At 52.1% G+C, this 24541-nt stretch overlaps 2 protein-coding genes across 6 annotated transcripts; both read left to right on the plus strand.

Annotated features, from left to right (window-relative positions):
* The first annotated feature begins 17059 nt into the window (after nucleotides 1-17059).
* Nucleotides 17060-23309, plus strand: Ache (acetylcholinesterase (Cartwright blood group)). 5 transcript variants are annotated; one of them, XM_028863395.2, is made up of 5 exons: nucleotides 17060-17168; nucleotides 18769-19860; nucleotides 20195-20679; nucleotides 22004-22173; nucleotides 22969-23309. In XM_028863395.2, the coding sequence occupies exons 2-5, from the start codon at nucleotides 18793-18795 to the stop codon at nucleotides 23088-23090; spliced, it is 1845 nt and encodes a 614-aa protein (XP_028719228.1). In that variant the 5' UTR covers nucleotides 17060-17168; nucleotides 18769-18792; the 3' UTR covers nucleotides 23091-23309. The 5 variants fall into 5 exon arrangements, with proteins under 5 accessions (XP_028719228.1, XP_028719227.1, XP_037054216.1 ...); XM_028863394.2 differs by having other exon boundaries at nucleotides 18772-19860; XM_037198321.1 differs by having other exon boundaries at nucleotides 17061-17168; nucleotides 22277-23061.
* Ufsp1 (UFM1 specific peptidase 1 (inactive)) lies at nucleotides 23167-24495 on the plus strand (the record flags this gene model as incomplete). Its single annotated transcript, XM_028863396.1, is given in 2 exon segments — nucleotides 23167-23704; nucleotides 23707-24495. Coding segments are annotated over 2 exon segments (1119 nt in total), but the record flags the coding sequence as incomplete, so codon positions are not given.
* Between the last annotated feature and the right edge of the window lie 46 nt (nucleotides 24496-24541).

Here is a 24541-nt window from a genome sequence, read left to right on the forward strand (position 1 = left end):
TTCGGAGACCATGCACACGCATGTGACGCACGTGTGAGGAGGGCAGAGGGCGACCTTCGGAAGCCAGCTCTCACCTTCCACACGTGGTCCCACGGTCGAACTCAGGTTGTCAGGTTTGGCGGCAAGTGCGGTTTTCACCCCCGGAACCAGCTCCCTGCCCTAACAGCAGTGGTCAAGGCTAGTGTAGGACTCTGCCTCACGCTCCAGGCGTCACGTGAGGACGAGGTCTCTGCTTTCCATCCCTGCGGAGAAGGAGCCTAGCTTCAGGAAGTGAGCGCCATTACAGCACCCAGGCACAAACACGCGGACTCTTCTTCCCCATCTCAGCTGGAGGGATGGGTCTGTGGAGCAGAGCGCTTGCTGCGTTTGCAGAGGTCCCGGGTTCAGTTCCCAGAGCCCCAGCTTTAGGGAATCCAGTGCCCCCTTCTGGCCTCGGTAGATGAGGGAGGGAGGGAGGGAGGAGGGAGGGAGGGAGGGAGGGAGGGAGGGAGGGATGGTTTTTAAATAAATAAATAAATATCTGAAATCTGTCCTGTTTACTTTTGACAATTTGGAAGTAATTAGAAAATGTATTTGTGTGTGTGTGGGGGGGGTGTTTTGAGTGCTTTATCTGCATGTACAACTTTATACCAGAAGAGAGCATCAGATCCCACTAGGGATGGTTGTAAGCCACCATGTGGTTGCTGGGAATTGAACTCAGGACCTCTGGAAGAGCAGGCAGTGCTCTTAACCACTGAACCATCTCTCCAGCCCTCTTGTGTGTGTGTGTGTGTTTGAAGGTAATTAAAAATATATATATTTTACGATTGAAGGCACAACTTGGTAGAAGGCTTCTAACCTACCATGCACACACACTGGGCTCAATCTCCAGAAACATAAGAGAATAGATACATTTTTTTTTCATTTTCATGTGTCTGTGTGTGGTACTCACGTGGGTGGGGACATGTTTTGCATGTGTGTAGAAACATACTTATGGGGATAGTCATGCATGTGTGTACGTGTATGTGGAGGGCTAAATGATGTCAGGAATCAACCTCAGTTTCTTTTCTACTTTACTCATTAAGGTAGGGCACTCAATCAAACCCAGAGCTCACTGATATGGCTAGTCTTGCTCTGGGGATCACCTACTTCTGCCTTCCAAGACTGAAGTTACAGGTTGCATCTGCATGTGTTCTGGGGATCCAAACTCCAGCCCTCATGCTTGTGTGGAGAGGTACAGCCCCCATTGCCATAGAAAACTTGTTGTCTTGGATATTGTTTGTTTGTTTTTTCCTTTGAGACAGGGTCTCTGTGTAGCTCAAGGTGGTCTCACACTCACAAGTCTCCTACTTCAGCCTTCCAAGTGCTGGGATGATAGATGATTGCTACAGTTTGAGGCCAGCCTGGTCTACATAACAAGTTCTAGGCCAGTCTAGGCTATAGACTGAGAGGCTGTGTCAAAAACAAAAACAAAAAAAAAAAACAAAAAAAAAAAAATCAAGGCTTGTGAGATGGCTCAGTGGATGAGTACTTGCCACCAGGACTGATGGTCTGAGTTAAGTCCTTGGAGCCCACATTTGCCTGAAGACTAGGCAAATCCTGGAAGCTACCCTCTGACCTCCATGTGAGCGCCATCATACACATGTGCTCTTCTTAACACACACAATATTTTAAAAAATTAATCTACCTGCCTCCTTAGTGATCAGTCTAATAAAAAGTAATAAAAATTTAATGATTTATTTTTATTTGTTAATTATGTATATACGTGAGGGGGTCTATTTACACGTGAGTGTGAGTGTCCCAGAATCAAGAAGCGGACATTGGCCCCCTGGATATGGAGTTAGAGGTGGTTGTGAGGTGTTCAAGGACAGATGTCCAGCTGTGGGTGCTGAGGCATAAATTTAGGTCCTCGCCTAGAGGAGTGCCCAGTCTTAAACACTGAGCCATCCCTCCAGTCCCTTACATAAACATTTTTAAAGGCTGGATAGACAGTTCAGTTGGTAAAGTGATTGCTTTGCTGGGAGAGTTAGTGTATCAGTCAGGAAATGCCAGGTTATGTTGCAGTAACAAACAGCCCATCTAGGCTCGGTGTTTTACAACTACAAAAGTTTGTTACTCTTGCTACTTATTCACCCAATGTCTGTCCCCTCCTCCAGACTATCTTTGCTCTGGGATCTAGGATGATGGAGAAGCCCCTGTCTGAAAGACACTGTCAATCTCACAGCAGATGGCAAAACCACTGCCTTAATTTTATTTTCATGGCTATGATAAAATAATTTGACAAAAAGTAACTAAGGGCCAGGTGCTGGTGGTGTATGCCTTTAATCCCTGCACTTTGGAGGTAGAGGCAGGAGGATCTCTGTGAGTTTGAGGCCAGCTTGGTCTACAGAGAGAGTTCCAGGACAGGCTCCAAAGCTATACAGAGAAATCTGTCTCAAAAAAAATTTAATTTAGGGCAGAAAGTAGTCCAAGATAAGACAGATAATTGAATATTTTCTTTAATTTTGCCAAATACAAATAGACTGCATATTGTAACTGATTCTTACTTGATAACGGTTTTTGTTGTATATAATTTTACTACATTAAAGTTGAAACCTTCCTTTTTGATTAGACAGAAAGGGGGAAATTCTGTGGGATGTCCTTCTGTATGCTGTGAATATGTGTTGCTCTCATTGGTTGATAATAAAGCTGTTTGGCCAATGGCGAGGCAGAATAAGATCAGGCAGTACATTCAAACTGAAGACAGGAAGACACCAGCCAGCTGCCAAGGAAGCAAGATGTTTGTGTGTGTAGAAAATGAGGTAACAATTCATGAACCACATGGCAAAGCAGAGGTAAGAAATATGGGTTAATTTAAATGTGAGAGCTAACCAGTAATAAGCCTGAGCCATTGGCCTAGCATTTATAATTAATATAAGCCCCTGAGAGGTGATTTGGGAAGGGACTGCCGGGTATAATCAGGCACACAGGACAGAAAGCTCAAATAAACTATTCACAGTAGTTTATCTGGCTCACAGCCTCGTGTAACAATCCACATGGTCAAGGCAGGCACTTGAAGAGAGAGAGAACTGAAGCATGCACGTCCACTTGCCTGCTCAGTTCGAGTTCTCTACTCTTGTGCAGCTGAGGATCCCCTGCCAAGGGAATAGCGCTGCCCACTGTGGAGCGCTGCCCACTGTGGACTGACTCTTCCTACATCAGCTGATAAAAGGCAGTGTCCCACAGACACACCCACAGGCCGACACAAAGCAGGTGATCTCTCATTAAGGCCCTCCTCCCAGGTGATTCTAGACTTCGTCAAGTGGATCGCTAGAGCTGACCATCACAGTGGTTAACATCTCGCTTTTAAAGGTTGGTTACAGAGATGCTGTGTGTTCATCGCCATGTTCTGCTGGCTACAGCAAGTGGCACGCTCTTCCTGGAATGGACGGGACAAGGATGTTAAAGACATTGGGAGAGGCAGTGAAAGTCAGGTGCCAGCCCTGATATCAACAGGGGCAGGGACATATACAAATAGTATATATAAGCAAATATCTCCCATAAGTAACACAATATACCACAGATAAGATTCCTGGAGTGGTTATGGTTTCTGCTGATCAATATTCTGACAGTGGGGAGATTTCTCAGTTAATAAAGTGCAATCACAAGGACCAGAGTTCAACCCTCAGAACACACTGAACAAACCCAGGCACTATGGTGCACACTTGTAACCGCAGGCCTGGGGAGGTAGAGATGGGAGGATCCCTAGGGTCCACTGGCCAGCCAGCCTAGCCTACTTGGCAAGCTCCGGGTTCAATGAGAGACCCTGCCTCAAAAAAAAAAAAAAAAAAAAAAAAAAAAAAAAAAAAAAAAAAAAAAAACCAAGATGGAGCCAGAAGTATGGCTCAGTGGTTAAAGTGCTTGCCTTGCAAGCTTGAGGACTGGAATTTGGATCCAGTCCAAATAGAAACCTGTGTACATTTCAGGCAAGAAGGGGCCCCTCGAATTCCAGCCCTGGGAGGTGGAGACAAGGTATTCCCAAAGCAAGCCCGCAAGCAGGACTAGTCATGTCAGTGAACTCTGAGTTTGATTGAAAGACCCTGCCTCGTGGAATAAGGCAGAAGAGCAATTGTGGATGAGATCAGACATCAACCTTGAGTCTCCACATGCATGGGCACACAAGTGCATAGGCACCCTCCCACTTGCCCGCACACAGCGCACACACACACACACACACACACACACACACACACACACACAACGGGGGATAGAAACCAAACAGTGGGCAGCCCCTGAGGGAGAACAGTTGAGGTTGTTCTGTGGCCTCCACAGCCACACACGCACATGAACACACACCACACACGCACATGAACACACTCAACACACGCACATGAACACACACAACACACGCATATACACGACTTAATGCAGTCATATTAGCAAGCACCATGGCTGCTTACTCTAGTTTCATCTCTGTTTCTGTGATAAAATGGCCTGGCGCAAAGAGAGAAAGTAGTTTATGTCATCGCCCATCACCGTGGAGAAGTCGAGGCAGGATCTTGAGGCAGCTGGTGACAAGAGCACAGAGAATTGAATGCAAGTATAAAATCGGCTGCTTTATTGTGCTCAGCTCACTTGACTTCTCCTGTTCCTCGCTCAGGAACCCCTGCCTAAGACCCACAGTGGACTGGGTCTTCCCATATTAATGAACTTAAGACCGCTTCCCACAGATGTGGCCAGAGGCCAGCCCAATGTAGACTGTCCCCTACTGGGACTCTTTTCCCAAGTGATTCTAGGTTGTGTGAAGTTGACAGTGTAAGTGATCAGAGTGCTCATGGGAGTATCCCAAGAGGCCTCTGTCAGTGGGAGGGATGTGGCTTTAACACAAGCTCCTCTCAATGTTGAGATCACATGAGAAGCACAGATGGTTACAGCTTAGGTCTCCTTCTGGTCACTTTGTGACCATAGTAGAAACTATTTGGGTTGGGTGCAAGATGAGAGAATAAAAAAAATTCAAAGATGACAGAATAAAATCATCAAAATATTTTGTTTTCTTTTACTGTTTACTTTTTATTATATCTACCGGGGACTGCATAGCACAGCTTGTATGTGGAGGTCAGAGGACAATTTGTGAAAGCTGACTCTTTCAATCATGTGGGTCCCAGGAATCAAGCACAGGTCATTAGACTTGGCGGCCAGCACCTTGGCCCACCCAGCCATCTCGTTGGCTCTTGTAGCTCTGAGACAAGGTTTCATGTAGCCTAGGATGGGCTCAAACATGTTAGGCAGACAAGACTGGCCCTGAACTACTGATGCCCCTATGTCCCAAGTGTTAGGATGACAGCTACACACCACTGTGCCCAGCTTTCAACCTCTCTTTTTGAAAATTACATTTATTTATTTATTTATTTATCGGGGAGCATGCTTTGGTACTTTTTTGGGACAGGGTTTTTTTCTGTGTAACAGCTCTGGCTGTCCTGGAACTCACTTTCTAGACCAAGCTGGCCTTGAACTCACAGAGATCCCCCTGCCTCTGCCTCCCTGGGATTAAAGGTGTGCGCAATCATGAATGGCTTTCTCAACATCTTAAAAGGAAGCACTGAAGCAATGTCAAGAGGCCAGGTATGGTGATACACACTCCCAACCTTTGAGCAGAGGCAGGTGGATCTCTGTGAGTTGGAGGCCAGCTTGGTCTATATAGAAAGTTCCAGGCCAGCCAAGGTTACATAGTGAGACCCTATCTCAGAAGAAAAAAAAGCAATATTGAGAATAAAGATACATTTGCAGATGACTATATGTATCATAACCCCATTTACACGATTTGATTTTTTATTTGTTTTCTACTTGCTCTGTGTGTGTGTGTGTGTGTGTGTGTGTGCGCGCGCGCGCCGCCAAGAAAATGTGAGAAGGAACTCCAGCAGAGAATAGGAAGGGTTTTAATGGATAAACATCCTGTGTGTGAGAGAGAGAGGGAGAAAGATTTCTATCTTTCTCATATATATATATTAAACATATTATATACATAGGATACATACACACACAGGATAATATGTGTAATATATACATATATATATGAGAGAGAGATAGGAATATCTCATCTAAAATTTAATACAATTTTTTTAATCTTAAAAACCAACCAGTAGTGTTTTATGCACGTGTCCTGACACGAGGTATAAAATCAAGTGCTTAACCCCAAGGCCAGCTCCCATTGGCCATACAACATCAGGCATTATCTATGGTTCCTGATTCTGTTAAGGATTAATAACCTCATAAAGTTAAGTACAGAGCTTATCCCCTTGGAAAGACACTCTTAGTGAGTGAACGCCATGAAATGACGTCATTTATGGATTTATGAGTTCCATAGAAGGCTTGCACAAACACGCCTCAGGTGGTTAATTGTTTTTGCAGATTGCAGAGGAAAGGCAGCCCCGGGCAGCCTGAGTTTCTCAAGGTTGAGAGCAGGGATCGGGTCTCCTCAGCTTTCTCGGATGCTAATTTCTCCTCTCTGGGTTTCTTCTTCCCAGAGTGTGAGCACCCAGAAGTTATCTGAAAGCCACCCACCCTGCACATTGCGGCAGGAACAACTACTGTCAACGTCCTGGAGACACCAAGTGGTGGGGGGTGCGCTGGGTGGCTCCTGCGAGTGCAAACAGAGGAACTCAGTTAATGATCACTCGAGCAGGATGTCTTAGTTAGGTTTCTATTACTGCGATAAAACACCGTGACCAAAAGCAGCTTGGGGCGGAAAGGTTTATTTCAGCTTGTAGCTTGTAGTCCATCATCCAGGGAAGTCAGCCCAGGAACTTGGAGGCAAGACCTAAAATAGAAACCATGGGAGGACCCCTGCTTACTGGTTTCTTGTCCCTGGTTTTGCTCAGCCTGCTTTCTTATTCCATCCAGGACCACCCACTTGGGGGCGGGGGGCACCACCCCCTGGTGCTCTGTGCCCTCCCACATGAGTAATCAGTCAAGAAAATGCACCAGAGGTCGATCTGGGGGAGGCATTTCCTCAGTTGAATCTCCCTCTTCCCAAGTGACTCCAGCCTGGGTCAGGGGAACATAAACACCAGCCATGTGTGGCACACAGTGACTACCCAAGCACTTTGGAAGATGAGGCAGGAGGATCATGAGTTTAAAGCCATCCCGAGCTATGTAGGGAAACCCTGCCACAAAACAAAAGGCATTCCACACCAGCCTGCTCTTTGTAGTGAGGCTCTGGGGGTGGGGGTGGGGGGGCTGTCTCAAAGACAGAGGAGAGACTGTCTCAGAGAGAGACTGTCTCAAAAGAGAGGGGAAAGAGAGAGAGAGGAAAGAAAGGAGGTAGGATAGGAAAAGAAAAAGGGACACAAGAAATAGTCACACAAAAATGAAAATTTGGGTCTGTTTTTTTAATTGTTTATTTGCTGTCTTTGACACAGAGTAACTTGCAGCCCAGAGAGGGGAGGGGAGAGGGAGAGGGAGGGAGATCTGCTTAGGAACAGCTAAATGAAGCCACATGAGGTGCTCTCCATGGGAGGAGCCACGCGTGGCCTGCTCTGTAGGTATCAGCAGGCCAGCTGGGAGCCACATCAGAAGCCTGGATGGCTTAAATGCTGTGAGGGAAGCCAGCTTGATCTTCACAGTGTGTTCAAGGCCAATCAGGTCTATACAAGACCTTCTCTCAAAAAGAAAGAAAGAGAGAGAGAGGAAGGGAGGGAGGGAGGAGGAGGGAGGAAGGAAGGAAGGAAGGACGGACGGACCGGGTCTACCTCAACGATGACAGAGCACTTCCGTAATGTACACAAACCCTTGAGTTCGTTCCCAGCACCAAGGGAAGGGGGGAATATATACATGTACATATAGAATGTATACATTACAAATCTTGACAACAGCCAGGGAGATGACGGCTCCGCCGGCCACCAAGCCTGGCAACCTGAGCCAGACACCGAGAACCCACCCAGTAGAGAAGAGAACCGACTCCCAGAGGTGTCCATGCACACAGCGGTGGCACACATGTGCCCTCCCCATGCTAAATAAATAAGTAGATGTGAGAGTCTGTCATTAAAACCTGACAGCATAAAAATAATACCTGGGCTATTTTGAGCGGCTGGAGTGGTGATTAAGCATGCTGGAATTTTCACCCAGAGAGTCACAGAGCTCAGTTAAAGCTGATTAGTCAAGTAATAAATGTATTAAAGATTCAACAGTACAAAGGTAAATACTGAGAGAGATAATAAAATCAAATGATAAGGGGGAAGGGTAGGAAGTTCACTGATAATATTGCTTCACATTAAGAAAGCAGTAGATGCCAGGCAGCGGTGGCGCATGCCTTTAGTCTCTGCCTTGGGAGGCAGAGGCAGGCGGATCTCTGTGAGTTCGAGACCAGCCTGGTCTACAGAGTGAGATCCAGGACAGCTAGAGCTACACAGAGAAGCCCTGTCTCGAAAAACCAAAAAAAGAAAGGAAGGGAGGGAGGGAGGGAGGGAGGGAGGGAGGGAGGGAGGGAGGAGGAAGGAAGGAAGGAAGGAAGGAAGGAAGGAAGGAAGGAAGGAAGGAAGGAAGGAAAAACAGAAGAAGGAGAAGAAGCAAGCAAGCAATAGATGTGGTGAAAAAAAAAACAGAAGAAAAAAGAAAAAATAGAATTCTGCATGGGCTGGCAAGATGGCTCAGTGCATAAGAGAGCTCACTCCAGGCCTGACCCCTGGGGCCCACATGGCAGAGGGAGACAGCTGACTGCCAAAAGCTGTCCTCTGACCTCCATTCACGCCCTCATGCACTATGGCACTTGTGTGAGTATGCACACGCACGCACGTGCGCACACACACACGCACACACGCACACACACACACAACAACACACACACACACACGCGCGCGCACACACACACGCACGTATATACATACAATAAATAACCGTACTCACAGAAGCAGTATAATCGCTGGTGGAATTCCTGTCACTGCCTAGCCCACTGTCCCTTTCACCATCCCAAATAAATCTGACGTTTCCACCAAAGGAACACTGGAGCATCACAGACACCAAAGTCTCTCTAGGCGAAATAATACGGACAAGTTATCAAAACCGAGAAATTTCCTGGGTGTGGTGGCACACACCTTTAATGCCAGCACTCGGGAGGCTGAGGAGGAGGGGGAGGGCCGTGAATTCCAGGCAGCCTCGGTGGCCTTATCACAAAATTCTGAAGACTAGGCAGGTAGCTTAGTGGGTAGAGCACTTGCTGGCATGTATGAAACTCTGTGCTCATCCCAAGTGCCACATCAACTGGGTGTGGTGGCATAATGACCCATGGGAGATAATTATTGACAATCACACTGATTAAGCCAATTAAGAGTTGAGAGCCCTTTTTTTTTTTTTTTTTTTTTTTGAAGGGAAACAGAGGAGGAGTTGATCTGGGGGAGAGGAGAGGTTGGGGAAGGGACTGGGAGGAGTGGAGGGAGGGGAAACCATGGTAGGGAAATATTGTATGAGAAAATAAAAGTTAAAAAAAAAAAAAGTTTGAAGTCCTTTTTACTGATGGCCAGACCAAGAGCAGGCTTGTGACTCTGAAGACTGTCTTGGGGCCCAAGGTCAGGGATTCAGAGTTTTGAAAGGCAAAATCCCATAAAGACTATAATTTCATCAAAGTTAGGTGAGGAGCGGAGTCACAGAAATGTTTATTCCTGGCACAGCATCATGGTCGTTTTAGACACAATTTACCAACTACTTTGGTCTGTGGAGATCTCAAATGTGTTGCCAAGGCAGATGTGATTATGGGGAGGAAAGGGTAGAGAATTGAGGTCTAAACAAGGACAAAATGGAGTCAGAACAAGATGGGGTTTCCTTAGTCATCTGAGTGGTACACACTGTAATCCTAGAACTTTCAAAGTGGAGACAGGATGATCAGGACCTCAGGGTCATCCTTGGCTACATGGCAAGTTTGAGGACAGCCTGAGCTACAGGAGACCATGTCTCCAGAGCAAAGAAATCAAAATTCTCCTCAAAACTGGATGGAAGAGCAAGACTCAGGTCTGCTTGCATCCCTAGCGGGCTGCTTGCTCACACCCGGGCTCCCACAGGCCCTGGGCGCCCTGACAAGGGTTACAGGTTAGCTGTACATCTTGGATGTCTGCTTGGGAACAGCTAAATGAAGCCACATGAGGTGCTCTCCATGGTTGACAGCCGAGGAGCCACGCGTGGCCTGCTCTGCAGGTGTCAGCAGGCCAGCCGGGAGCCACATCAGAAGCCTGGATGGCTGGAATGACTTTAGCTGAAGCTCTAGGGACATGGACACCTAGTGTGCACAGAGTAGCACAGGAAGGGGGGCCCTGCCTGAGATTTCCCTGCCATGACCGGGGGAGGGTGCAAAGTTGGCCGTGTGGCCAGGCATCCTAGGGCCGGCTAGAGCCCCCAGCTAAGCAGGTCGGGAATACCAAGGTGGAGTGATGTGATGTTGGGGACACCAAGGTGGGGTGATGAGTAGCCCAGACCCATATTAGGACGTGTGATGGGGGGGGTCTCCTTTGTCGACCAACTCCTCCACAGACACTCCACTAAACACCATCTCATTTAAAACTCACCATTGCAGAAGGCAGCCCTTGTAACCGTGGCCGCGGGATAGGCAGGAAGCCAAAGAAGGCAGAGACATCCACAGATTATGACTGCTTACTTCCTAGGTTTCCCGCGGTGGTAAGTGGGAGGCTCTGGGCTTTATATGAGAATGCTAACCTTGAAGCCAGGGTGTTTAATGAGCCACCCACGCCTTTCTGTGACTTCAGGAAAGGACCTCCCGGGGCTGGAGGGATGCCTGCGTGATTGAAGTGCTTGTCGTACAAGTGTGAGAGCCATATTTCATATCCTCAGGTCCCATAAAACTGCTAAGTGGGTGTGGTAGGCTGCCTAGCATTCAAGCCCCAGGGGCTCCCCAGAACAAGCTGACTAGGAAGAGGAGCCATCTCAGTGAACTCTGGGTTTGGTTGGGTGACCTTGCCTCAATGAATAGGGTAAAAAAACAATTAGGGATGATTCCTGACATCCATACACTCTACCCACTCACATATGTCCAAACACACACAAAACCTGTGACAAAACAGTGACCAAAAGCAACTGGGGTGGAGGAAGAGTTTCCTTGGCTTACAGGTTAGAGTTCATCATCTGGGGAAGCCAAGGCAGGAATCTGGAGGCAGAAAGTGAAGCACAGACCATGGAGGAACACTGCTTATTGGCTTGCTCCGCCTGCTTTCTTATATATACAGTCCAGGCCCATCTACACTAGGGTGGCCCCACCCACAATGGGCTGGACCTTCCTCCACCAATTGGCAATTAAGAAAATACCTCCAGACGTGCCTATGGGTCAGTCTATTGGGGGCAGTTCCTCTACTGAGTTTCTTACTTCTCAGATGCATCTAGGTCTCTGTCAAGCTGACAAATTCATGACAGCTCCCTTCTCTCATTTTGACTCTACCTGTACATATCTGCTTCTCTTGAGGCTCAGTGCGGGGCTCACAATGTTGAACTTGTGGGTGACATGTGACTTCGGCATCTTAGGAAAGAATGCAAGGAAAGGATATCCAGCTCTGGAAGGAGAACTGGAGGATAACTTTGCATTTCCCAAGGATTCTTCCTCATGTCCTAGGACCCTGTGACTTCTATGATGGCTAGCTTTAACTGTCCACATGACACAACCCAGGGACGCCTGGGAGAAGAGTCTCAGTGAAGGATTACCTACATTGGGTTGGCCAGTGTCTTGGGGGATTATCTTAATTGATGTGGAAAGACTTAGCCCACTGTGGGCAGCACCATTTCCTAGGCAGAGGATCCTGGGCTGTATAAAAGTGGAGAGATGGGGCTGAGCAAGTGAGTATGCATGCACTCATGTCTCCGTGCTCTCAACCATCAAGGTGAGGTGACTAGTGTCTCCAGCTCCTGTTACTGTGACAGACCCACAGTGATGGATTAACCTGGAATTGCAAAGCTAACATGAACCCTTTCTCTACCAAGCTGATTTTCCTCAGGGTGTTTTATCATGGCCACAGACATGACCCTAGAGCAGCTCTCAAAGGTCAAGATTCCAAAACAAAGGACCCTCCTCTGGAGGAGGCAGAGACAGGAGGGAGAGGACGAGAGTCACAGGGACCCTGGTCAGAGAGGAAGGAAAGGGAAGTTGAGGTCTTAACCATGATGAGCCCCACTCTCCACCGCCACTGTGTCCACTCCTGATATAGAATACGATTTCAAGGTGTGTTTCTTTTGTTCATGTTGCATTTGTTCAACTCTGAAGTTCTGTTATTTTGCCTGTCTAAAACACGTGATAGTCTAATAAAGAACAGCATGGAGAAAGGATAGGCGGGGCTGGCAGGCAGAGAGGACAAATAGAAGGAGAAATCTGGGAGGAGAGAAGAAGCAGCCAGAGAAGGAGGAGGACCCAGGGCCCAGCCACTCAGCTACACAGCCAGCCACAGTGTAAGAGTAAGGTTTACAGAAGTAAGAGAACAGGAAAAGCCCAGAGACAAAAGGTAGCAGGGATAAGTTAAGAAAAGCTGGCAAGGAACAAGCCAAGCATTTATAAGGTCAGGAACAAGGAATAAGGCCAGGCATTTATAATTAGGAAAAAGCCTCCATGTGTGATTTATTTGGGAGCTGGGTGGCGGGCCCCTCAAAAGAGCAAAAACAAACAACAACACATTCCCTCTTCCTTCCCAACTCCCTTGGAGGCCCCAGGAGCTCAGAAACAATGGTGAGTGGGGAATCCTGGGGCAGGCGGGCACCAGCAAGCATTTTTACTACTGCCTAAGGTATCAGCAGAACCAGAGAAGAATAAAGCTAGTGGGAAGCGGGGCTGGAGAGATGGCTCAGTGGTTAAGAGCACTGACTGCTCTTCCAGAGGTCCTGAGTTCAATTCCTGACACATGATGGCTCACAACCACCAGTACTGAGATCTGGTGCCCTCTGCTGGCTTGCAAGAACACCTGCAGGCAGAACACTGTACACATGATAAATAAATCTTAAAGAAAAAAAAAAAGCTACAGGGAAGGTCTGGGCCATGGGCAAGTGGGAGCTACAGCGTGATAGATTTGCTCAGAGTCTCTGCGGGTCCTCTGGGTCTGGGGAAAAATCCTTCTTTTAATTCAGTTATGATACTTTCTTTCACCCACACCCACCCCCGGACACAATGACAAATAACCAGTCACTGGAGTTAAAGCTCGAAGGTAAAGCACTTGCTCAAGCCGCATCAAGCCTGACAGATGACTTGAGTTCCATCATCTGGACCCACACATAGAAAGAGAGGACCCACCCTGACCACCACACATGCGACATGGCACACTTGTGAACACAAGCATGCATGCACATGTACACACACACACAGAGAGAGAGAGAGAGAGAGAGAGAGAGAGAGAGAGAGAGAGAGAGAAGTAAATAAATGTCAAAATAAAGTATTTTAAATAAAACAAAAATATTCCAAAGTGACAGTGCCACCATTATATAAAAGATAATCCTCCTTAGTGGTCTGGGTTTCAAAAGTGTAATCCAAGGTTAAGGCCTCTCCTAAAGTAATGGAACATTATCTTCCTCAACTTCCCCTATGAAGAGCAAGGATAGAACCCAGGATTTTACACATCCTAGGTCAGTAGCCCCAACCACTGAGTCACACCCCAGCCCCTCACTGGGGGATTCTAGGCAGGTGCTCTACCACTGAGTCACACTCCCAGCCCCTCACTGGGGGATTCTAGGCAGGTGATCTACCACTGAGTCACACCCCAGCCCCTCACTGGGGGAATTACAGACAGGAGTTCTACCACTGAGCCACACCCCAGCCCCTCACTGGGGGATTCTAGGCAGGTGATCTACCACTGAGACAAGCCCCTAGCCTCGAATTTAGGACAACCTGAAGTAAGGACGTAGGAAGCAATGGACAGAGAAAGGAATATCCCTTGCCTAGCTCAGGTTGCCCCCTCTGGGGAGCCACAACCTCAATTCTTGGGAGTCATGCAATGGCTGCTTCCGACACCCCCAGCCTTGAACAGAACAACCTAGGATGGCCTTGACTAGAGTCTGTCCCTCTCATCCCGCCCTGGAAGGATTAAGTCAGCACCTAGTGTCCCCAGAACAGAACTTCCGTTTAGGAAGGCTTGTCCTATCCACCTCTCCAGTTCCACAATGCCCTCAAGGACCTCTATTCTGGATGCTCCTTCTTGGCCAGCCTCCAAAGTCCCAAACAGTGCCCTCCAGTGGACAACACGAATGTTCCTCCTCCAGGAGGACCGCAGATCTCAAACAGTGCCCTCCAGTGGATGGCCCAGGCATGGCATGAGAACCCACGCACAAGTTATGAACTTGGGATGCAGATTCTGTGAAAGCAATGAGGGCATCTTCCAGACCCGAATATTTTGGTTGGATGTGTTTCAGATATGAGGTGATAGAGACAAAGACAAGTGTCATGGCATTTAGCAGATAGGAACTGTCCCCAAGTATCTGTTCTCCCTTTTTTCTATTATTAAGACAGCCAAGGGCTGACTAGATGGCTCAGTGGGTAAAGGGGCTTGCCACCAAGACCTGCATTCCGTCCTCAGGATCCATGTCCTGAGGAAGGAGAGAGCTGACTCCCACAAGTTATCTTCTGGCATCTACACACACACACACAAAACAAATACATAAAATGCAATTAAAATGTGTTAAATACCGTCAAATGTTAGATCGATCCAGACTCCAAACAAAGTCAACATATCTAGACCACTTTCGTAGCACTTATCTTAGAATGACTTTGCCCAGTAGTATGGAAACTCAAGTATTTTGTGTCAATTTCCAGAAAATGGCTTTCGAAGGCGCAGGAATGCTGTTCAGTGTTCCTTCCATCCTGTTTTGGGGTCTGCAGATGTGACAGCTGATATTCCAGCAGCCTTATTACACCACATGGTGGGGGTCACTTGCTGAAGATGCTAAAGCCAGATGCGGTGAAAGGGCCACCAAGGTTCCCTGTAAAAGCGACTGGTCCCTGATGTCCATCAAGTGCAATGCGCCGACCTTACATGGCTGTCTTCTGAGCTTCTTCTTCTTCTTCTTCTTCTTCTTCTTCTTCTTCTTCTTCTTCTTCTTCTTCTTCTTCTTCTTCCTCTTCCTCCTCTTCCTCCTCCTCTTCTTCATCATTGTCTTTGTCTTCTTCCTTATTTATGGGGGTAGGGAACATGCCATGGTGCACATGTAGAGGCCAGAGGACACCTTTCAGGCAGTTAGTTCTCTCCTTTCACTATGTGGGTCCCGGGGGTGAAACTTAGGTTATAATATTTTGTGGCAAGCGCCTTGACTGACTGGGTCATCACCCACCTCTTCCTGTTTTTTACTTACTCAGCTGTCTGAGTTATGATGGGTTTATAATAGCCCTAATGTCCAAAGATCCTGTCCCAGATCTTTCCTTCGGGTGAAACAAACTCATAATTACAAAGGTCAAGAGATAAATTGCCCAGCATCACTTGTTTTGGAACAATTAGACAAGGGAACAAGATACCATCACTAACAGGGCCCACTTTATGGGCCAAAAGTCCCTGCGCTTCAAGACCGGACAAGACTGGCTCATTCGTTCCCCATTTCCTTCCACGGTTTTAACAATCTAGCATTACCACGCTCAGAAGCTGCTTCCACTCTCTCTCCCACAGCAACAGTAACACACCCTCGCCCCTCTGCCCAGAGAGACCAGGAAACAGATAATGAAGGGTTGGTCCCACCCCAGTCTTCGAAGCCAGAGTGGCAGCCTCTGGCGCCACCTGGCGATGGTGTCACCGAGTCAAGCACGGCCCCGTCGCGGGTGAGCTGGCCTGCGATGCGTTTCCCGGCATGCAGTTGCCAGGTTCTCCAGGGACAGGACGGGGGGGGGGGGGGGGGGCGGGTGTCGCAGTTTGGAGAGATGGAAATCGCACATCTGGGCGGGGTTCGACTCTGCGCTGGTGTCCCCCGGGCCAAACCTTCTGCAAGGCAGTGCGCCCTTGCTCCCAGGAGGTGACCGACGAGTGTCTGGCGCTCGAAGGAAAGCGCGTGGCGGCCACAGCGAGCATGCGTGCGCGTGCCTCCCCCCACATCGCTCCACGCAGCGCCCCGCACCCCGCACCGCACGCGCGCGCGCGCGCACGTCCCCCCCCCCCCGCGCTCGCGCGTGCAGGCCAGTCACCCACGCAAGCCGCGGCCGGCAGGCTCCGGAGACAGATGCCCCCACCCATCCCCGTGAGCCGGTTGTCCCTCTCGCGTAGTGATCTCGCGTGGGCACAAAGCTGCACCATCCCCACCGTCACTCGGGGGCGGATGGGTGGGAGACTCCCTGGAAGGCAGGGGCGCGTGGTCTGCGGGGCTCCCGAGCAGGCTAGGGGCTCCAAGGCCAGGCCGCTCCCACCTGCTAGCCACAGCGACCAATGAAAGCTTGGCCTGGTGATGTCATGGCCCGGCCGGACCCTTGTGATGACAGCCGGAGGTCACCGGTCATGGGGACTCGGCTCCAGCCCACCCTTGGGGGTTCCGGAAGTTTCCACTGCTGCAACCGAGTGCAGTTTCTCCCCGCAGCCTTCTCTGCGTGCCACATGCGGCCTGCCTTCTCAGCTGTCCCCGCGTCACCTCTCCCTGCCCGCGGGGGTCTCCTCCTATGTGGAAGAGCCTGCGTTCCTGTGTCTGTTCCCACAGGTGTCCCTTCATCTCCAGAGACGCCCCACGTCATTTTTTTCCACCGGGGGGTCCTCAGCCAGGATTTCACCTGTGCCACCCCCGGCTCTGCCGTGGTTACGGATGCTCAAGTGTTAGGCCTCTGATCTCTCTGGATTAGAGCCGTCAGTGTGTCCTTCCGTCCATGAAAGTCGGCCTGTCTGTGACTCGTCACGGCAGGAGACTGTCGCCCGCGTGAGCGAGCGGTGTCTGGTGTCTCCGCAGGCTGCGGTCCGTCTGTCTGTCACGTGGGCGTCTGCCCCGTCGCCGCGGGTCTGCGGGTCTGTCGGTCTGTCTGAGTCTGCCACTGGAGTGTGTCTGGGCCCCCGCTCCCCGGGGTCTCGGGTTTGAAGGGAGGGAGCAGGAGGGGAGGTGGCAGCCCGGGGGAGCGGGGAGGGGCGGGGGCGGAGACAGTGGGCGGGCGGGGGCGCCGTGCGGCCCGGAGGGGTGTGTGCGGGGGGCCGGAGGCGGCTGTCACTGTCGGCTCAGCCTGCGCCGGGGAACATTGGCCGCCTCCAGCTCCCGGCGCGGCCCGACCCGGCCCGGCTTGGCCGCCTCAGGTGAGTCTCCCAACCCACCCGGGACCCTGCACCGGCTGGGGACCAATCCGCATCCCGGGGGAACCGGCGATCCTGGGATGATCGGAACCCCCCAAACAGAGATTCCACTGCACCGTCTGCCTCCCGGGGCCTGCCCGGTGGGCCTCCCGCCCCCGCTACATTGCACTCCTCTGAAACTCCCGCTGGCCGCTGCATACTCACTGATGATGCTCTCTGGGCCGCCCGCTGCCTCTGCGTTCTCTTCCTGCAGGGACCCCCCGAAGGCCCATTCCCCACTCTCCTCCAAGTCTGGGGACGTTGGAAGACGCCCCCTGTTTGGGGCGGAGCCCAAACTGCGCAGGTTACTGACATCCCGACTGCACCACCCCCCATCCCCAGGGCCGCGACCCCAACGTCCCTACCCAGCTGAGCCCCTTGCCAGCTCCAGCACCCCCTCCTGCGGAGATTCGTCTCTATTTTCTTTCTTTCTTCTTCTTCTTCTTCTTCTTTTTTTTTTTTTTTTCTAAAGGGAGGCTCAGCGGAAGCCCCGAGTTATAATTAGCCCCACTCGGGTTTCCTGATTAATCTCCACAACGCCACTATCCCCAGATCCAGGCGACCAAGGCTGGCTGGGTGATGGGTGAACGCCCGGAGGGGTAGTTCCGACCCGGGGAATTTTGATCTCTTGGCTGGAGATGCCGGAACTACAGCAGCTGTTGCCCCCAAAATAGCAACCCCTGCCTTTGCAGCGGGGATCTCCGGAGCTCCGGGAACACGGGAGTCCTGGCTCGCCCTTCAGTCCCCTCTGCGATGCTCACGATCCTTTCAGATCCCCCCCACACATCAAGGCACGAGCGGGGAGCGCTGGCCTCTTCTTGGTCTCTACTGCTCCCGGTTGGCAGCGGCGGGCACTACAATATGGGGACGCACGGGGGCTTGAGTCCTGGGGAGCCCCTCAAGGGGCTGGTGAGCCAATTGGCTGGAGTCAGACGAGAGGGGTGCGGCTGATGAGAAGCCAACGGGTACCAACCGGCTGTACCAGGAAGGAGATGAGGCGGAGCAGGGTGGGGCAAGGCGTGGACCGGACAGGATTTGGGATGCCTACAGGACCTGGGACTCCCAATACCTTGAATGCCCAACCCACTCCCCGAAGGCTTTGGCCAACCCAGGAGAGACTCAGAGCAGTGCTTTCTTACCCTAACCTGCAAGCTCCTGAAGGGCCCCACCCGTCTTTGAGGGCCCCGCCCCTGTCCTGAGGCCTGTACATGGACTGAGGTCTTTCCGACCCTGCGCTCTATGCAAGGGGTCTTAACTCAAGTCACAGAGGCAGGGGAAGGAGGTACAGGAGGCCTTGGGACTTGCTGGGTAGGGGAGAGTATGTGCTAGTCGGTCTTATCTCAGTCGGCTGCACTTGTGGTATGGGTGTGTCTGTCTGTCTGTCTGATCTTGCGTTCCCTCTGGTTTGTCTGTCGGTGTCTTGTCTCCTAGTTTGACTCCGTTTCTCCGCCCCTTGCCAATCTGCCCCACCCCCCTGCAACTCCTCGATAACCCTGGGGCAAAACTGTTACTTAATCTCTCTGCGCCGCCTACAGCGTTCACCGTTTACCTTTTTCTCTCCCAGCAGACATCGCCTGTCTTGGCAGTCATGAGGCCTTCCCGGTATCCCCTGCACACACCCTCCCTGGCTTCGCCACTCCTCCTCCTCCTCCTCTCCCTCCTGGGCGGAGGGGCAGGGGCTGAGGGCTGGGAAGACCCACAGCTGCTGGTGAGGGTTCGAGGGGGCCAGCTGAGGGGCATCCGCCTGAAGGCCCCTGGGGGCCCAGTCTCAGCTTTTCTGGGTATCCCCTTTGCAGAGCCCCCTGTGGGCTCACGTAGGTTTATGCCACCAGAGCCCAAGAGGCCCTGGTCAGGAGTGTTGGATGCTAACGCCTTCCAAAATGTCTGCTACCAATACGTGGATACCCTGTACCCTGGGTTTGAGGGTACTGAGATGTGGAACCCCAACCGAGCGCTGAGTGAAGACTGCCTGTATCTTAACGTGTGGACACCATATCCCAGGCCTACTTCTCCCGCCCCTGTCCTCATCTGGATCTATGGGGGTGGCTTCTACAGCGGAGCATCCTCCTTGGACGTGTATGATGGCCGTTTCCTGGCCCAGGTTGAGGGGACCGTATTGGTATCTATGAACTACCGAGTAGGAACCTTTGGCTTCTTGGCCCTGCCGGGCAGCAGAGAAGCCCCTGGCAATGTAGGCCTGCTGGATCAACGGCTTGCCTTGCAGTGGGTGCAAGAAAATATTGCAGCCTTTGGGGGAAACCCGATGTCAGTGACTCTGTTTGGGGAGAGTGCGGGCGCAGCCTCTGTGGGCATGCACATTCTGTCCCTGCCCAGCCGGAGCCTCTTCCACAGGGCTGTCCTGCAGAGCGGTACACCCAATGGGCCCTGGGCCACCGTGGGTGCAGGAGAGGCCAGGCGCAGGGCCACACTGCTGGCCCGCCTCGTGGGCTGTCCCCCAGGCGGCGCTGGCAGCAATGACACAGAGCTGATAGCCTGCCTGCGATCGCGGCCAGCTCAGGACCTGGTGGACCACGAGTGGCATGTGCTGCCTCAAGAGAGTATCTTCCGATTCTCCTTCGTGCCTGTGGTGGACGGGGACTTCCTCAGTGACACCCCAGAGGCCCTCATCAATGCCGGAGATTTTCAAGACCTGCAGGTGACTAATGGTTGACTAGACTCTTCTGGGTTTCATCCATTCCTCCCCTTCCCCAGAGACCCAAGCATGAGGGCTTACTGCAGATCCACTGTTAGAGGTCCAAGTTTGTGGGTCCCAAGGTCAGTCCCTCCCTGTGGAGGGTTCAGATCCCATAGTGGTTGCTGGGCAAGAACAGAAACTATGGGTATATTTTTTTCTTTCTCTCTGTTCCCTGCTCTCTGCTCCACGTAATTCTGGCTCTGTAATGGTTCGTCTGTCTGTCTGTCTGTTTGTTCATCTGTTTCTGCCTGTCTATCATCTCTCCATCCTTTCCCCCATCCCCAACTATCCTCAGGTGCTGGTGGGTGTGGTGAAGGACGAGGGCTCCTACTTTCTGGTTTACGGGGTCCCAGGCTTCAGCAAAGACAATGAATCTCTCATCAGCCGGGCCCAGTTCCTGGCTGGGGTGCGGATCGGTGTACCCCAAGCAAGTGACCTGGCGGCCGAGGCTGTGGTCCTACATTATACAGACTGGCTGCATCCTGAGGACCCTGCCCACCTGAGGGATGCCATGAGTGCAGTGGTAGGCGACCACAACGTTGTATGCCCCGTGGCCCAGCTGGCTGGGCGACTGGCTGCCCAAGGGGCCCGGGTCTATGCCTACGTCTTTGAACATCGTGCCTCCACATTGACTTGGCCCCTCTGGATGGGGGTGCCCCATGGCTATGAAATCGAGTTCATCTTTGGGCTCCCCCTGGACCCTTCGCTGAACTACACCATGGAGGAGAGAATCTTTGCTCAGCGACTTATGAAATACTGGACCAATTTTGCCCGCACAGGGTCAGTGGTATTGGAGTGGGGATGTGCTCCGGGGCTCCAGGGGAGAGGGGTGCTGTGGATGATAGTGGAAAGAAGAGAAACATCCACAAAGGAAAGGGGATGGAGAGAAAGCCAACGGCGATACGGAGAGCAGGCAGGCAGGATGGGGAGTTCTTATGAGACGGAAACAGAGCTGGACACCTTTAATCCCAGCACTCAGGAGACAGAGGACCGTCCGTCCACTCTATATATGGAGTTCCAGGCTACCTGGAACTCATAGTGAGGTCCTGTCGCGGGAGGGGTTGGGGCGAGCGCTGGAAGGATGGCTTAGTGGTAAAAGGCTAAGGCTATAGACGAGGCCATCCCCGGCACTGCAAAAGTTAGCAAGGTGATTGGCAGGATGGTTCAAAACAGGTGAAAGGGATTGTTGTGCAAGCCGCATTACCTGAGCCGGATCCCTGGAACCCACATAAAGGGGGAAGGCGAGAACTGACTCCATAAATTTACCCTGACTTCCATATCCCTCTCTCTCTCTCTCTCTCTCTCTCTCTCTCTCACACACACACACACACACACACACACATCATCATCATCATCATCATCATCATCATCATTTTAAAAAATATTAAAGACAAGACAGAGAAAGGCAATAGAGGATTGGGGGTGTAGCCTGGTTGGTAAAGTACTTACTTGCCTAGCAGGCACAAACCCTTGAGTGCACCAGATTTTCTGTCACTTTTTAGTAAAGATGATGTTTGTAGAAACAGGACTGTACCTACCCACACAGCTAAATGCAAAGTCCTAGAATTCGTATTTTATTTTGAAATACGGTCTCACTATGTATCCCCGGCTGACTTGGAATTCTCCATGTGGATCAGGCTGGCCTCAAACTCACAGAAATTCACCTGCCTCTTGAGGCCTCCTGGGTGCTGGGATTAAAAGTTTGTGTGGTACCACGCCCAGCTAGAAACTATTATATATATATATGAAAAGAGAAAGTAAAAATGGAACAAGAAAACAAAGAGAAGTGGAGAAAGAGACAGAGAAGTCCGGTGGGGGGGACACCCTTGGTGTCCCGTGTCTGTAATCCCTGCGCTCTGGGAAACTGAGGCAGAAACATTGCGGGATTGAGTTACACAGCGACACGCGCACACACGCAGATGGAGCTAGATAGATGGCTGACTGACTGGATGGGGTAGGGAGAAGAGAGGGGAGGGGAGGGGAGGGGAGGGAGGGGAGGGGAGGGTTTCTCCACGGAGTTGAAGAGGGTCTGGAGTCAGGAAGAGACCAACGATTTCATTCCTTATCCCTCTGGGCAGGCTGAGATTTCCCTTTCCTTCCGCAGGGACCCCAATGACCCTCGAGACTCCAAGTCCCCACAGTGGCCACCGTACACCACTGGAGCGCAGCAATATGTGAGCCTAAACCTGAAGCCGTTGGAGGTGCGGCGGGGGCTGCGCGCCCAGACCTGCGCCTTCTGGAATCGCTTTCTCCCCAAATTGCTCAGCGCCACCGGTAGGGGCGGTGTCGGGAGGACGAGGCGGCAAGGGTTGGAAGGAGGGGAGACAAAAGGGGTGCAAAGACAGGGTGTAATCCCTCTCTTCTCCACCTCCCCTAGCCTCGGAGGCTCCCAGCACCTGCCCAAGCCCCGCCCATGGGGAGGCTGCCCCGAGGCCCAGGCCAGACTTATCCCTGTGCCTCCTCCTTCTCTTGCTTTTCCTCCTCCACTCGCGGCTTCCGTGGCTGTGACTACAGTCTCTTCCCCCTCTGGCCTCAGAGGACACTTTAGTATGTGGCTGGGAGGAAAAAAAGAGGCCCCTCTCAGGGATACAGCGCCCCACCCCCTTCTCAAGCGGAGACCAGCTAGACAGACTCAGGGATCTACACACCATTGTTTAAAGCGAAAATTCAAAAACCAGTTTTCTTTAATGTAAAATTATCATTTGCAAGTTGAGCCTGATATTGAGGGGGAAGGACCCGGGGCTAGACAGAGCCAGCTAACGGGGCTTATAACCGCCAACCATCTCTGTATCTTCTCTTCCTCCCTCCCCCCCAACCCATGGACCCTCCTCCCATTCCGATCCTGTCCGTCCCCTCCATCTTCCGGTCATTGCTCTCCTCCTCTCTCCTTCCTGCCGCCCTTCTCCTCCACCTCTGCTCTCATCCTCCGGATCATCATCCACTGTTCTCTTTCCACCACACCATTTCGGCCTCCTGCGTGGCGTGCGTGGCGGCGCCCTCGACGGCCCCTCTCACTGTCCGACCTGCTGGGTTTCCTCCTCCCGCTCTCGCGGGGCGCCCCGGCTGCAGACACGCTGGACGAGGCGGAGCGCCAGTGGAAGGCCGAGTTCCACCGCTGGAGCTCCTACATGGTGCACTGGAAGAACCAGTTCGACCACTACAGCAAGCAGGAGCGCTGCTCAGACCTGTGACGGGGACCTCAGGTCCCGCCGCCCTGCCCCAGCCCCTAGCTGTATATACACTATTTATTTAAGGGCTGGGATATAACACAACCGAGCCCCAGGCCCTGCACACCCCGTCCCGACTCCTCCACCAGGGGCTCCCCATCTTCTGCATGTCTGGGGCCGAGCCCCCCTCCCCGCGGTGCCTTCGCCCCTCTGGGCCGCCAATAAACTGTTACAGCCACTAGAGTCTGTGCGACTGGCGGGAAGTCGGGGCGGGGACCGAGCCTCCGGGACGCCGGGAACAGGAGCCCCGGGATTGGCGCACACTGCTGCACCTTGCCCGCAGCATCCGGCGGAAGCAAGTCCTGGCCCGCCCCCTTGGGCGGAGCTTGCGAGTGCGGAGCAAGTCGTGCTCGCCCGCGCCTCTCCGAAGGCTCAGAAGTCGGTGTCTACTTGGGGCGCCCCTCCTGCTTCGTGCTTCGGCTCGGTGAGGGTTCCCCGGGCCTGCGCGCTCACCCTGCCCGCAGCTAGCCCCAGAAAAGACCGGGAACCCGGAACTCGCCCCGCCTCGGCGACGGCTGCCCCACTGAGCGCCCTGGAGCTGCTGAGAGACGTGCACCTGGGCCTGGCGCTGCCCTGCCGGGTCCCGCCCGCCTGGCCCTGCTCTCGGGCCACTACCTTTACTATCACTACGGCTGCGACGGCCTGGATGACCGCGGCTGGGGATGCGGCTACCGCACCCTGCAGACACTGTGCTCTTGGCCGGAGGGCCAGTCCTCGGGCGTGCCTGGGCTGGCAGCCATACAGGCTGCCCTGGAGGACATGGGCGACAAGCCCCTCGGGTTCCGGGGCTCTCGGGATTGGATCGGCTGTGTAGAGGCCAGCCTCTGCCTTGAACACTTCGGAGGACCTCAGGGACGCCTGTGCCACGTGCCCCGTGGAGCCGGACTTGTGGGAGAACTGGAGCGGCTCTATTCCCACTTCCTGGAGGGCGGCGGCCCAGTAATGGTGGGAGGGGACGCAGATGCTCAGTCCAAAGCCTTGCTAGGAGTCTGCGAGGGGCCAGGTAGGGACACCTATGTACTGACACTGGACCCACACTACTGGGGCACTCCGAAGAGCCATAGTCAACTGCAAGCTGCTGGGTGGGTGGGCTGGCGAACGGTAAGCAGCGTCTTTGATTCCAATTCCTTCTACAACCTGTGCTTGACCAGCCGTACCTGATCGCGCACCCAGCCTGCACTGTGGGACAGGCACCTGTTACTTCTCACAGGTGCCCAGCAGACAAGTCTTTTCCAGCACCAAAAATCTGGGACAGGGGCAATGACACAGGCAGGTGGATCTGAGTTCAGAGCCAGCCTGAAATTCTAGGCAAGGCAGGGTTACAGAGAAAGACACTGTTCTCAAAATAATAACAAACTGGTATAATTCAGCTCACTATGGTCCAGCCTGTGTCTGGGAAAAGGCGTACCGCACAC

This window comes from Peromyscus leucopus, chromosome 23 (genome assembly GCF_004664715.2).
Source record: "Peromyscus leucopus breed LL Stock chromosome 23, UCI_PerLeu_2.1, whole genome shotgun sequence".
NCBI classification, from domain to species: Eukaryota; Metazoa; Chordata; class Mammalia; order Rodentia; family Cricetidae; genus Peromyscus; species Peromyscus leucopus.

Coding starts and splice junctions, on each gene's coding strand:
- Ache (XM_037198321.1), top strand. CDS start 18,793: ATGAGGCCTTCCCGGTATCCCCTGCACACACCCTCCCTGGCTTCGCCA. Junction 19,861..20,194: donor GAGATTTTCAAGACCTGCAG/GTGACTAATGGT, acceptor AACTATCCTCAG/GTGCTGGTGGGTGTGGTGAA. Junction 22,174..22,276: donor CAAATTGCTCAGCGCCACCG/GTAGGGGCGGTG, acceptor CACCTCCCCTAG/CCTCGGAGGCTCCCAGCACC.